This window comes from Balaenoptera borealis (assembly GCF_965194805.1).
Source record: "Balaenoptera borealis genome assembly, chromosome: 1".
NCBI lineage: Eukaryota > Metazoa > Chordata > Mammalia > Artiodactyla > Balaenopteridae > Balaenoptera > Balaenoptera borealis.
This window is the reverse complement of record NC_138860.1, coordinates 159,274,517-159,287,561: the sequence shown is the minus strand read 5'-3', so window position 1 is coordinate 159,287,561 and position 13,045 is coordinate 159,274,517. Positions and strand designations below refer to the sequence as shown.

The following is a 13,045-nucleotide window of genomic DNA, read 5'->3' as shown; positions in this document are numbered from 1 at the left end:
GCCTGCCTAGTACGTTCTTTTGGACTCCACCTTCTATGGCTAGGCACCCCGACGCTAAAGTACGAGCAAACAAACATCTTATTAGTATTTTATTTGTAGCTTTGGAGATTTACAGTTTCACAGGACACACTCATTTTTTTTCAAAAAATAGAAAAAGTTAAAAAAAAAGAAAAAAAATAATCTATTGTCTTGGAAGAATAGAACAAGTCTCTTCAGCAAGCAATGGGCCAATTCAGGTCGGAGGAACTAGTGAAGTAAGTTAGATAGAGGAAGTTCCAATTTATCCAGTTTTAGGAATAACACAAAATGTCTTCTTGTCCAGTTGTGTAAGGCTCCAAATGGGCCATCTCAGCTTAAGACTGGTAAGACACAAACAAAGCCTGCAGGGTCCCATCGAGTGTGAAGGCAGGGGTAGCTCACTCTCCAGGAGGCTGCATCTGTTTACAGAACTCATCAAACTGCTGCTGCTCCAGTTCTGTCATGACTCTGTTGAGGGCATAGATCTGAACGGGAGAAAAGACGTGTTAGCAATGGAGGCAAATGCTCAGTGTATCTTCAGACACAGAGGCTGTGTCATCTGAAAATGCCAGGACTGCACTGGTAACGCAGGGGCAGGAGAGGTAGACAGTAACTCCACTGGGGAATCAGGTAAGAAGCAGTGAGGCAGGTGGCTGATCAGGCCTTTAAAGGATCCGTAGGATTTGAACAGGTAGAGACTGGGGAAAGGACATAGGTGATGGGGGAGTGGATATTATGATTAAATAAATATAATGGAAAAGTACAGCATTAGTTCTGGAAACTTCAAGTATGCTAATATGAAAGATATCATGGAATGGGGTTTGGGGAGCTGGAGAAAGCAAGAAAAGTATGTTAGGGCCTTATATGCCATGCCAAGGAATCTGGACTTTATCGGGCTGACTCTGGAGAGAGAAGCGTGCAGGGAAGCTACTTGATTATATCTGTGCTTTGAGAAAGAAAACTGGAGACCATGTGAGGGATGGATGGAGTCGGGGCGGAGAGATGATAGGCATTAGGAGCCACCTATTACAATGGTCCGGGAGGAGGTAGTAGGAACACGACCCAGGGCAGGCAGTGGGGTGGAAAGAAAACTGTGAGAGACATTCTAAGGTGAAAGGCAGGGTGTCTACCTTATTGCTCACCTTGCAGTAATCAATTAATCCACCAAGGAACCAGAAACAACATAAAACTTCCACATTTGTATAGAAAAAAAAAAAGAAGGGCCATGTTTGTGTGTAGGGGATAAAACTTGAGTAATCAAAAAGAAGGGAAAAAAACCTGAGACGTGAGACAAATAGAAAATACAAAATAAGAGCAGAAATGAATGAAAAAGCAACCAAATATACAATAGAGAGGATCACCAAAACTGCAAGATGGTTCCTTGAAAATACTAAAGAAAACCCTGCAAACCTCTGACAAGACAGGTCGAGATAAGAAGGGAGAAGGCACAAACGAACATTATTAGAATTTAAAAGAAGCCGTAATTACTGATACAAGGAGATTAAAACAAAACTTACGAACTTTGTGTCAATAAGTTTGAAAACTTAAATGATCAAAACTGACTAAATAGAAAGCTTGAATAATCCTACAATCTTTTTTTTTTCCAATTTTAAAAAATTTTGATAAGATTCTATAATCTTGGGACTTCCCTGGTGGCGTAGTGGTTAAGAATCTGCCTGCCAATGCAGGGGACACGGGTTCGAGCCCTGGTCCGGGAAGATCCCACATGCCACGGAGCAACTAAGCCTGTGCACCACAACTACTGAGCCTGTGCTCTAGAGCCCACGAGCCACAACTACTGAGTCCATGCGCCACAATTACTGAAGCCTGCACGCCTAGAGCCTGTGCTCTGCGACAAGAGAAGCCACCGCAATGAGAAGCCCGTGCACCACAACAAAGAGTAGCCCCTGCTCGCCACAACTAGAGAAAGCCCGCGCACAGCAACAAAGACCCAACGCAGTCAAAAATACATAAAAAAAAAAAAAAAAAGATTCTATAATCTTTAAGTAAAACGGAATTCCACACAGTGATGAAAATAGTCTCAAACAACAACACAAATGATTCTCAAAAAGCATAATACTGATAGTTAAAATGGTCAAGTTTTATGTATGTTTTACCATAAAACAAACAAACAAATAAATAAATCTGCATGGTTAAAAAAAAAAAAAAAGATGCTGAGTGAAGAGAACCAGGCACGGAATATGGTAACATATATAAAGTTCAGAAACATGCAAAACTAGACAATATATTGTTATGCTATATTATTTAGGGGTACGCACAGAAATAGTAAATTAATACAGAACAGCAAGGGAGTGATTAGCATGAAATTAAGGACCGAGGGTACTGCTAGTGGGAAGGCTGGGGACATGACCAGAGTGAGGCCTGAAGAGCTTCTAAGTTACTGGTCATGTTCTATTTCTGTAGTTGGGTGTTTGTTTTATTCATCTTCTTTAAGTGCACAAACACATTTTATATATATTATTTATATGTATTATATAATTAAGAATATATTAAGTACGAATATACTTAATATATTAAGTATTATAAGTATTAAGTATTATGTATTAAGAATATATTAAGTAATACATTAAGCAGAGAAAGAAGAGACTCAAAATGGGTCAAGGGTCCAAGCCAAGGAATGAGACTTTCAAGGAGAAGATCACCAACAGTGCCAAATGCTGCTTCAGCTGCCAAATGGGCCTCTGTTCCCATTCACCCCTCCCATCTCTCCTTCTCATCTCACTTTCTGGAATGTGGCATCTATACAGAACTGAAGGGAAACTGTGTCTCTGCCTCCCCACAAGGGCTCTTGTCACATTCCTATCTTAGGAAACTGCATTCCAGGCAACACAGACAAAACAGCAAGGCAACTGTGGGGCAAAGCAGGGAGCAGGGGAGAAAGTCGAAAGACCTGTTGAGATGGCAGTCCTGCCCCTCAATCCCTTACTACCTAGGAATTCTGGACATGACACTTCACTTGAAATGAGGATAATACTTTCTACCTCACAAGGTCATGTATGTTGTATCCCCCTTCCTTATTGCAGGAAGGATTTACAAAGGTGAGAGTGGGAGCAACAATAATACACCCTGGTGTGAGGATTACATGCGGTGATGCATGTGCCTGGCACATCTGAGGAGCTCAAGATGTGCCAGCTGCAACGACAGTGCAAGTCCAGGATGACATCTTGGCAAATCAGCACAATTCAACTTCAAGTCCGCACAATGAAAACACAGTGACTCCTGATAACAATCAATCGCTGCCATTTTTGAGTGCTTTCTCTGGGCCAGGCACTGTGCTTTACATACAACATTTCTATTCCTTACAACAATCTTGTGTGATTGATGTTATCCTCATTTTACCAAAAAGGAACTGAAGAGCTGCGGTTCAGAGAGGTTAAGTATCTCGTCCAGGGTGACTTGGGAAGAACTGGAATTTATGGAGGAGTTGGGGTTTGAAGTCAGACAAGTAAGTGTAACCTGTGCAACCTCACCGGCAGGGCGTCAGTAAACACATGAACAACGTCCTCAACAACATTATCGCTGCAGTGTGCACAGAGGACAGTTTCCCAGGGCTGTTTCTTATAGCGGCCCTCCAACTTTCACCAAAGCGCTGAGCAGTAAAACCGTCTGGGGGCCTGTGTCCAGGTGAGGATGGGGAGGTGAAGGAAAGAGGGGCACAATCTGTTAGAACCCAGGTCCACAGCTCTCAGACAGTCTGCCTTAATCCAAAGGCAGATTTCAGTTTATGGATTAATTTCAAACACACTATTAAGTTTACTTATTATGTTTATGTCGGCCTCCCCCACTGAATGCATGCTCCACAAAGGCAGGGACTCCTCTGTTCCTACAACAGTGCCTGGCATGTCGTAGCAGTTCAATATTGTGAGTGAATGGATCAGATTAACAAAAATTTAAAGTCTGACACTATTAAGCATTGGAAAAGAAGTGAGGAATGAGAACTCTCTCACACTGCTAATGCAGGTGCAAACTTGTACAATCTCTCTGAAAACAATTTGGCAACATCTAGTAAACTTGAAAATGTACCCAATAATTCTACTTCTAGTTATATACGCCCTTCAGGAATTCCAGCACAGGTGCCCAAGGAGACATCTAAAAGTTTTTCACTACAGCATTGGTTGTAACAGCAAAAAAAAAAACCCCTATAAATTATTTAAACATCCGTTACCGGAGGACAGGGTAAATATACTAAAATGATTCATAAACTAGACTACTATTAGCAGTGATGAGGAATAAACTAGATTCTTACATTAACATGAATAGTTCTAAAAAACATGAACAAAATGCAAAATAAAACACGTGGAATTAGTTTAATGTAAGATTTTAAAACACAAAAGAACATTTTATATTGTTCAAAAATATCTACTAATACTTGAGTGTAAAAGTATAAAAAAAAATGGTGGTTGCCCATAGGGAGGGGAAAAGGAAATGGAGAAAGGGGACTTCAAATTTTTATGTAATTTTTATTTATCTTATTTAAAAAAGACTCCAGGCAAATATGACAAAATGTTAAACACTACCAATCTGGGGTGCTGAGTACCCAGGTGTTTGTTATAATATTCTGCTTTTCTGTATTTTTAAATTTCTAAAAAAAAAAAAAAAGAAAAGAAACAAGCAAAAGCAAAAGAAATAGAAAGAGGGAAAAGACTGCAGTAAGCTTTTTCCTGATATTAAATGCTAAAATAAAATATTCATGTAAATAGGTTGATTTTTAAGTGCAGACTGAACAAAGGAACACAGTGTTGGGTGTAGAGCTTGGGCCTCTACTTCCCAATTAGGAGGAGCAACTCTCCAGGCCAAATCCAGGACATCTGTACTAGGGTGTCTGACACTTGCTCTCTCTCACTCCCTTACAGGACCCCTCCCTTACATGTCCCTTCTCTTTTTCCTTTCTTCCTTCCCTCAGGTCCTACCACAAAAGCTCTGCGCCAGGAGTCATCTGGAGACAATCTGGTACTGGTCGGGGTTCTGACACTTGGCATGTGACTCTGGGCTGCCACCTCACCATGTGAACCTCAGTGATCTCCTCTGGAAACCTGGGAGAACACCTGTTTTGGCTGGATTGGCTGGAGGCAGGTAGGGCTCCCCGTCACAGCTCTCCTCTCTCGTATCTCTCTATACCGGCATCTCCAGCAGACTACAGCTACACAGGCCCGCCTTACTCTCACCTCTGCTCTCTGTCTTTGCTTCAGCTCCTGCTGGGCTGATTTCTGCTTGGCCTTCTCAACTCTGCTGACGGCCTCTTTAACTTTGGATTTTTCTTTACGTGCAGGTGGATCCATGACTTGGCTTCTGTATACTTCTTAGTCAGCTCTGACCTGGATGGTACAGAAGAAGGCGGATCTAAAAACAAAAAAAGAACGAACGAACGAACTTCCATTCACTAATGCCCTACCTCAGCCCCTTCCTTTGGCAGGGGAGGCAGAGGGGCCCGGGGGAAAGGGCGCTGCATTGGAGGAGTAAGGCCTGAGTCCCACTGCCACCACCTCGCTGGGTGTCTCTAGGCAAATCTCCTCCCCACTCTGAGCTTTAGTTTTCTCCGTCTGCACAATGGGACAACAGTCCATCCCCTGGCCCCCTCCCACGAGCTGCCGTGTGAGCACCAAATGCGAAGAGCCCGGTGAACGGTTTCCTACACTGTAGCGCGCTGCATCCAGCGTGGGACTGCCAGAATTACGAGGACACCGCGGCCCAGAGGGACCGACCGGCCGCGGTCTCGAAGCGGGTTGGCGGGGAGCCCAAGCCTCGCGCGGCCGCCAGCCTCCGGACCAGGGCTTTCCCACCTCTACCCTCCCAGAAGGTTACGGCCCGCTCGGCCCGAGGGGCCCGCCCTCCGCCACCGCCCCGCCCGGGCCCAAGCCCGGCCCCAGGAGAGCTCCCCTCCCGCCGCCGCCCACTCCCGCTGCAAAACGGCGGCTGGAGGCGAGCGGCGCTCGGGAGTCGGGGCTTTCCCTCCCGGGCCTCGGGACTCGGACAAGGGCCCAAGGGGGAACCCCCGCCTTCCCCTACCTCCCAGCCTGCAGCACAAGCCTGCCGCGCCTCGGATTGGGCGGGGCCGGGAGGCGGTGGGCGGGCCGGCGCGGCGAGGCCCCGCCCACAGGAAAGGGCCGCGCGTGCGCAGAGAACGTGTCTGGACGCCCCGCATCGGTGCTGGAGCTGGGGCTGGGGCTGGAGCTGGGGCTGGGGCTGGGGCTGGGGCTGGGGCACGGGCAGGGGCAGGGGCAGGGGCAGGGGGAGGAGGAGGGACAGGGGCGGGGGCGGGTGAGTGGGTACCAGTAACAAAAGCTTTTCCCTGGAATACTTTCTGGGACAGACGCTAGGCTTTGAAAGGTGAGATCTGAAACCTGGGACTAGAATTGTAACTCTCTGAGCCTCAGTTTTCAATTCGGAAAGTAGGGAAGATGATTGCCGCCTTCTTTTTTTTTTTTTTTTTTAATATAATTAAGACAGTAAACATGGTCTATTTTTGCTTCTTTCCAGTAGAATACATTTGATCACTTTTTTTTTTTATACAGCAGGTTCTTATTAGTCATCAATTTTATACACATCAGTGTATACATGTCAATCTCAATCGCCCGATTGCCGCCTTCTTGATTCAGAAGCTTGTTAGAAAGATCAAGTGAGCTCCTGTTTGCCACAGTGCTTTGAAAAGGGAAATCATGATGGAAGTATAAATAGCCAATATAAACAAAGAGAAATGTTCAAGTTCACTGATAATCGATAATTTTAAAATTACAATTTTATAACTATTTACAATAATTTTACAAATTGAAATAGCTGGCTATCATTTTTCATTTATTAGATAATCAAGGATTGGACAAAATGGTAGATAAGTACTTTGACGGCAGAAATCTTGTACAGTCTAATAATAACAATGACAATAATAACCACCTCTCTTCTGGACTTATAGGCACTGTTCACAGAGCTTCACATTTATTAACTCATGTATTCCTCGTAATAAGTACATATAATAATGTAAATATATAATAATATACTATTATTGTCCCCATTTTACAAATAAGGGAACAGAGGCACAGAGAGTTTGTGACTTGTCCAAGGTCACACAGCTAGTAAGTGCCCTAGCAAGTATTTCAGCTAGGATTTAGGATAGGACAATGGCCTATCCAAAAGAAAATGTGTTCAAGCCCACTCCTTTTGTTCCTCTAAGGATTGGGCAAGAATTGAAACAAAGGATGGATTCTAAGCAACAGCGAAAGTGTAGCCAGATGGACACTTATATTTTCAGTCAAAGTGTAAATTATCACAACCTTTTGGGAAGCCAGTTTAGCACTGCATTTCAAAAGCCTTGAAAATGAACACGACCCCACAAAAAGACAAATACTGCATTATTCCATTTCTATGAGATATCTAAAGTAGTCAAACTCTTAGTAGAATGGTGATTGCCAGGGGCTGGGGGGAGGGGAAAAGGGAATTGTTCAATGGATATAGAGTTTCAGTTTTGCAAGATGAAAAAGTCCTAGAGATCAGCTGCACAACAATATGCATATAGTTAATACCACTGTACTGCACACTTAAAAATAATTAAGATGGTAAACCTACCTAAGGAGGTAAAAGACCTGTACTGGAAAACTATAAGACACTGATGAAAGAAATAAGACACAAACCGTTGGAAAGATGTACCCTGTTGTTCATGGATTGGAAGAATTAATATTGTTAAAATGATCATTCTACCAAAGGCAATCCACAGATTCAGTGCAATCCCTATCACAATACTAAGGGCATTTTTCACAGAACTAGAACAAATAATTTTAATATCTGTATGGAAACAAAAAAGAGCCCAAATAGTTAAAACAACGTTGAGAAAGGAGAACAGAGCTGGAGGAATCATGCTCCCTGACTTCAGACTATACTACAAAGCTGCAGTAATCAAAACAGTATGGTACTGGCACAAAAACAGACACATAGATCAATGGAAGAGTATACAGAGCCCAGAAATAAACCCATGCACTTATGGTCAATTAATCTACAACCAAGGAGGCAAGAATACACAATGGAGAAAAGACAGTGTCTTCAATAAGTGGTGCTGGGAAAACTGGACAGCTTCACATAAAACAATGAAATTAGAATATTCTCCAATGCCATATACAAAAATAAGCTCAAAATGGATTAAAGACCTAAATGTAAGACCACAAACAATAAAACTCCTGGAGGAAAACATAGGCATAACATCTTTGACATAAATTGTAGCAATATTTTTTTGGATCTGTCTCCTAAAGCAAAGGAAATAAAAGCAACAACAAACAAATGGAAAATAATTAAACTTAAAAGCTTTTGCATAGCAAAGGAAACCATCAACTGAATGGGAGAAAATATTTTCAAATGATATGTTCAATAAAGTGTTAATATCCAAAATATATAAACAGCTCATACACTCAATATCAAAAAACCAAACAACCCAGTCAAAAAAATGGGCAGAAGACCTGAATAGACATTTTTCCAAAGAAGACATACAGATGGCCAACAGGCACATGAAAAGATGCTCAACATCATTAATCATCAGAGAAATGCAAATTAAAACCACAATGAGATATCATCTCACACCTGTCAGAATGGCTATCATCAAAAAGACACAAATAAAAAATGTTGGTGAGGATGTGGAGAAAAGGGAACCCTTGTACACTGTTGGTGGAAATGTAAATTGGTGCAGCCACTGTGGAAAACAGTATGGAGTTTTCTCAAAAAACTGAAAATAGAACTACCATATGACCCAGCAATTCCACTCCTGGGTATATATCCAAAGAAAACGAAAACTCTAATTCGAAAAGATACATGCACCCCAATGTTCATAGTGTCATTACTTACAATTGCCAAGACATGGAAGCAACCTAAGTGTCCATCAACAAATGAATGGTTAAACAAGATGTGTTATTTATATATACAATGAAATATTACTCAGCCATAAAAAGGAATGAAATTTTGCCATTTGCAGCAATATGGATGGACTTGGAGGGTATTATACTAAGTGAAATAAGTCAGACAGAGAAAGACAAATACTGTATAATATCACTTATATGTGGAATCTAACAAATAAAACAAACTAATGTAGTGACTATAACAAAAAAGGAACAGACTCACAAAATAGAGAACAAACTAGTGGTAACCAGTGGGGAGGGGCGAGATAGGGGTAAGGGATTAATAGGTACAAACTATAAATAAGCTACAAGGATGTATTGTACAACACAGGGAATACAGTCAGTATTTTGTAGTAACTATAAATGGAATATAACCTTTATAAATTGTGAATCACTATATTTTACACCTATAACATGTAATATTGTACATCAATTATATTTCCATTAAAAATTTTTTTTAAAGCTTAAGATGGTAAATTTTATGTTATGTGGGGTTTTTTTTAACCACATTGAAAAAAAAATAAGCACAGCTTTGACTCAGCAACTACACTTTTAAGTTATCCTAACTAAATAATCAGAGATGGTGCTATTCCTAAGAGTAAAAAACCAAAACAACGAAAATATTTATAAATGGGGTCAATTAAATAAATTATAGGATAGCTATAATAGGATTCTATGCAGTCATTAAAATGACATAGAAGAATTTTTTATGTAATAAAATGTTTTTATTTTAATAAATGAAAAAGTTACAAAGAGGCATATACAACATAGTCACAATATTTGTTTTATTGTTTCAGAAAAGATTATTATATACACATGAAAAAGAGACTGGATGGAAACACACCAAATTGCAAGTTGAAATTAAGAATGGAGATTATTTTTATCTTCTTTGTGCTTTTCTATATTTTCCAAAATTTCTACAATGAACATTTAAACTTTAGCAAGATTTATACTTTCTTTTACATTTTTGTTACATTGTACACTTTATAAAGTTCATATAAGCTCTGGATTAGATTACAGCTGGAGACAGGGCAAGGACTTTGGAAGGCTTTACAAAGCCAACAGAAACAGACTGGATATAGGGTATTAAGTAGTGGAAAAGCCAAACTGGAAGATTGGAAAAAGAGTGGAGCCACTGATAAAAGTGAAGGTATGATAAGTTGGCTTGGGAAAGGATGAGGAAGAGGATAAGTCAGAGGTGTGTGAGTGTGTGTGTGTGTGTATGTGTGTGAGAGAGAGAGAGAAAGAGGGAGAGAGAGACAAAGAGAGACAGAGACAGAGAGACAGAGACAGAGAGAGCTAGTTTACACTTCCAGGTGGCAAAAGCAAGAAGAGTTGTCCAATAAGTATAGGGCTGCAGAAAATCACAGGTGTGTAGATACTGGTTTGGGATTCTTCATCAGGAAGGTGAAGGCTGGAGCCAGGAGGAAGTGAAAGTCCCCTCTCTGTTCTTCCTCCATGAGTTTATGATCTCTCTCTCTCTCTCGACTATCAACAGACTCTTGGCCAGTCTACAAAATTCCCTGTTTGATTGAGTCAGTGTTTACATGAATATAACTATTCCTAAGAGTAAAAAAGAATATTTTTACAGTGTATACTGTACTAAGATTACATTCACTTTATTAAACAACTCTAAACAACTCTACAACTCTTTTTTTCCTGGAGTCAAAAATTGCCTATTTTTTTCATTTGTGTAATTATCTATGCATCTACTGTTAATTATTCCATAAACTCTCCATCAGGACTATAAAACGTCTTTCTATCTGGTCACATGAATCCGATACTTTTCAACTTTTTTTTTTCCCTTAGAGACATTCTTCCTTAGGCCTATCCTCCTCTCGCTCCAACCTGTCGTCTTGGCTTTGCTATCCAACTGTTGTCCTGAGACTTCCCATAACCACATTCTGGGGACTTGCATCTCCTCTCCTGTGCCAAATCCCCTGTCTCCTGGATATTCCTATTTGTGGCTTATTCTCTCATTTTGGAGGAGCTCATTCCCCAGTAATTTCCCCAGAATAAGTTCATGGGAGGTACATTTTTGAAACCCTGCTTGTCTAAAGATGGCTTTATTTTGCTCTCACACTTGATTGACAGTTTGGCGGGGTACAGAGTTCCAGGTTGGAAATCATTTTCCCTCAGAATTTTAAAGGCATTGATCCACTGTTTTCTAGCTTCTCATGTGGCTAGACTCTTGAGAAGTCTGATTTATTCTGATTTCCGTTACTTCTTATGTAATGTTTGTTTGTTCACTTGTTTCTGGAAGCTTTTAGGACATATATTTTTCCTTTATCCTTGATGTTTCGAACCTTCATCATGATAAGTAATAATAATGTAAGGCTATTTCATTCATTGCTCTAGGTACTCAGGGGTCCCTTTCAATCAGGAAACATACAGTCTTCAATTCTGGGAAATTTTCTCTCTGTTAGATTCCCTTGTTTTTTTCATCATTTTCCTCTCATTTTCCATCCCTTGGTTTTGTTTATTCTAACTTTATAAGAGATTTTTTAGTAGTTACATTTTTATGTATGCATGTATGTATTTATTTACTTGGCTGTGCCGGGTCTTAGTTGCGGCATGCGGGATCTTTTAGTTGTGGCATGCAAGCTCTTAGTTGTGGTGTGCGGGATCTAGTTCCCTGACCAGGGATCGAACCCGGGCCCCCTGCACTGTGAGTGTGGAGTCTTAACCACTGGACCACCAGGGAAGTCTGTATGAGAGATTTTTCTGAAATTTATCCTGTAGTTTTTCTGTTGAATTTGTTCATTTCTGTCATAAAATTTTAATTTCCAAGTGTTTTTCCTGGTTCCCTGACTTTCCTTTTGGTAGCCTCTTGCTTTTGTGTTGTGGATTCAGGATCTTCTCTTATTTCATGTTTCTGAGGATATCAGTTGTAGTTTTCTGCAATTTTCTTCCACTTCCTAGATTGTCTCTTGTTGTTTATTTTGGTCTCTAGCTTTCAAGTTAGAGACTTTCCTCAGATAATAATACTAGCTACAATTTATTGGGTGTAAAGCACAGTTCTAAGTATTTTACATGTTTTAACTAATTTAATCCTTACACCCAATGAGTGAGTTACCATTCTCATCCTCAATTTACCAAAAAGGTAGAAACTACTGTGTATAAAATAAATAAGCTACAGGATATATTGTACAGCACAGGGAATAGAGCCTATACTTAATAATAACCATAAATGGAATATAACCTTTTAAAAAAGTGGTTTATTTATTGTTCTGGTGTATGAGACTATGATAAAATTCTAAAAAGTCAATTTTCCTGAAAAAATCAAGAAAAGTGTAAAAAAAATTTACTAGTAAGGAGAATTCCTTGCTAGTCCAGTGGTTAGGGCTCTGAGTTTCCATTGCAGGGGGCATGGGTTCCACACCTGGTCGGGGAACTAAGATCCCGCATGCCACATGGCGCAGCCAGAAAAAAAATTTTACTAGTAAGGAAACTGGGACACAGAAAGGTTAAGGCTCTCATTCAGGTCACACAGCTCAGAAGTGGACCTGAATCTAAACAAACCTGTAGCTTTCCAGTTTCAGAAATCTGAGGGATAGAGAAATAAATTAAATGTTACCGCAAGAACGCAACTGGCCAAATCCAGAATGCAGGACATTGTACAAGACAATTTACCAACAATCAAGGGTGTAAGGAAAACTTTTTTTAAAAAATAATTAATTAATTAATGTAATTCATTTTTGGCTGCGTGGGGTCTTTGTTGCTGCACGTGGGCTTTCTCTGGTTGTGGCAAGCAGGGGGTACTCTTTGCTGCAGTGCATGGGCTTCTCATTGCGTGCCTTCTTTTGTTGTGAAGCATGGGCTCTAGGTGTGCGGGCACGCGGACTCAGTAGTTGTGGCTCGAGGGACCTGGAGTGCAGGCTCAGTAGTTGTGGTGCACGGGCTTAGTTGCTCTGCGGCATGTGGGATCTTCCCAGACCAGGGATCGAACCCACGTCCCCTGCATTGGCAGGCGGATTCTTAACCACTGCGCCACCAGGGAAGTCCCTGGTTATCCTTTTTAAATATAGCAGCTTGTACATGTCAATTCCAAATTCCCTAACTATCCCTTATCTCTACCCTTCCCCCTGTGGTAACCATAAGTTCATTCTCTAAGTCTGTGAGTCCATTTCTGTTTT

The 13,045-nt window shown here is 40.9% G+C and overlaps 1 protein-coding gene across 6 annotated transcripts; it reads right to left on the bottom strand.

The window, feature by feature from the left end:
* Positions 1–74: 74 nt before the first annotated feature.
* Positions 75–6,106, bottom strand: SVBP (small vasohibin binding protein). Of its 6 annotated transcripts, none has more exons than XM_082353767.1 (3): positions 6,046–6,106; positions 5,205–5,354; positions 75–503 (listed from the first exon to the last, which is right to left on the bottom strand). In XM_082353767.1, the coding sequence occupies exons 2-3, from the start codon at positions 5,316–5,318 to the stop codon at positions 417–419; spliced, it is 201 nt and encodes a 66-aa protein (XP_082209893.1). In that variant the 5' UTR covers positions 5,319–5,354; positions 6,046–6,106; the 3' UTR covers positions 75–416. The 6 variants fall into 6 exon arrangements, with proteins under 6 accessions (XP_082209893.1, XP_082209890.1, XP_082209894.1 ...); XM_082353764.1 differs by having other exon boundaries at positions 5,205–5,379; positions 6,046–6,096; XM_082353768.1 differs by lacking the exon at positions 6,046–6,106 and adding an exon at positions 5,820–6,034.
* Positions 6,107–13,045: the final 6,939 nt, after the last annotated feature.

Coding starts and splice junctions, on each gene's coding strand:
- SVBP (XM_082353767.1), bottom strand. CDS start 5,318: ATGGATCCACCTGCACGTAAAGAAAAATCCAAAGTTAAAGAGGCCGTC. Junction 504..5,204: donor AGCAAAGACAGAGAGCAGAG/GTGAGAGTAAGG, acceptor TCTCCCGTTCAG/ATCTATGCCCTCAACAGAGT.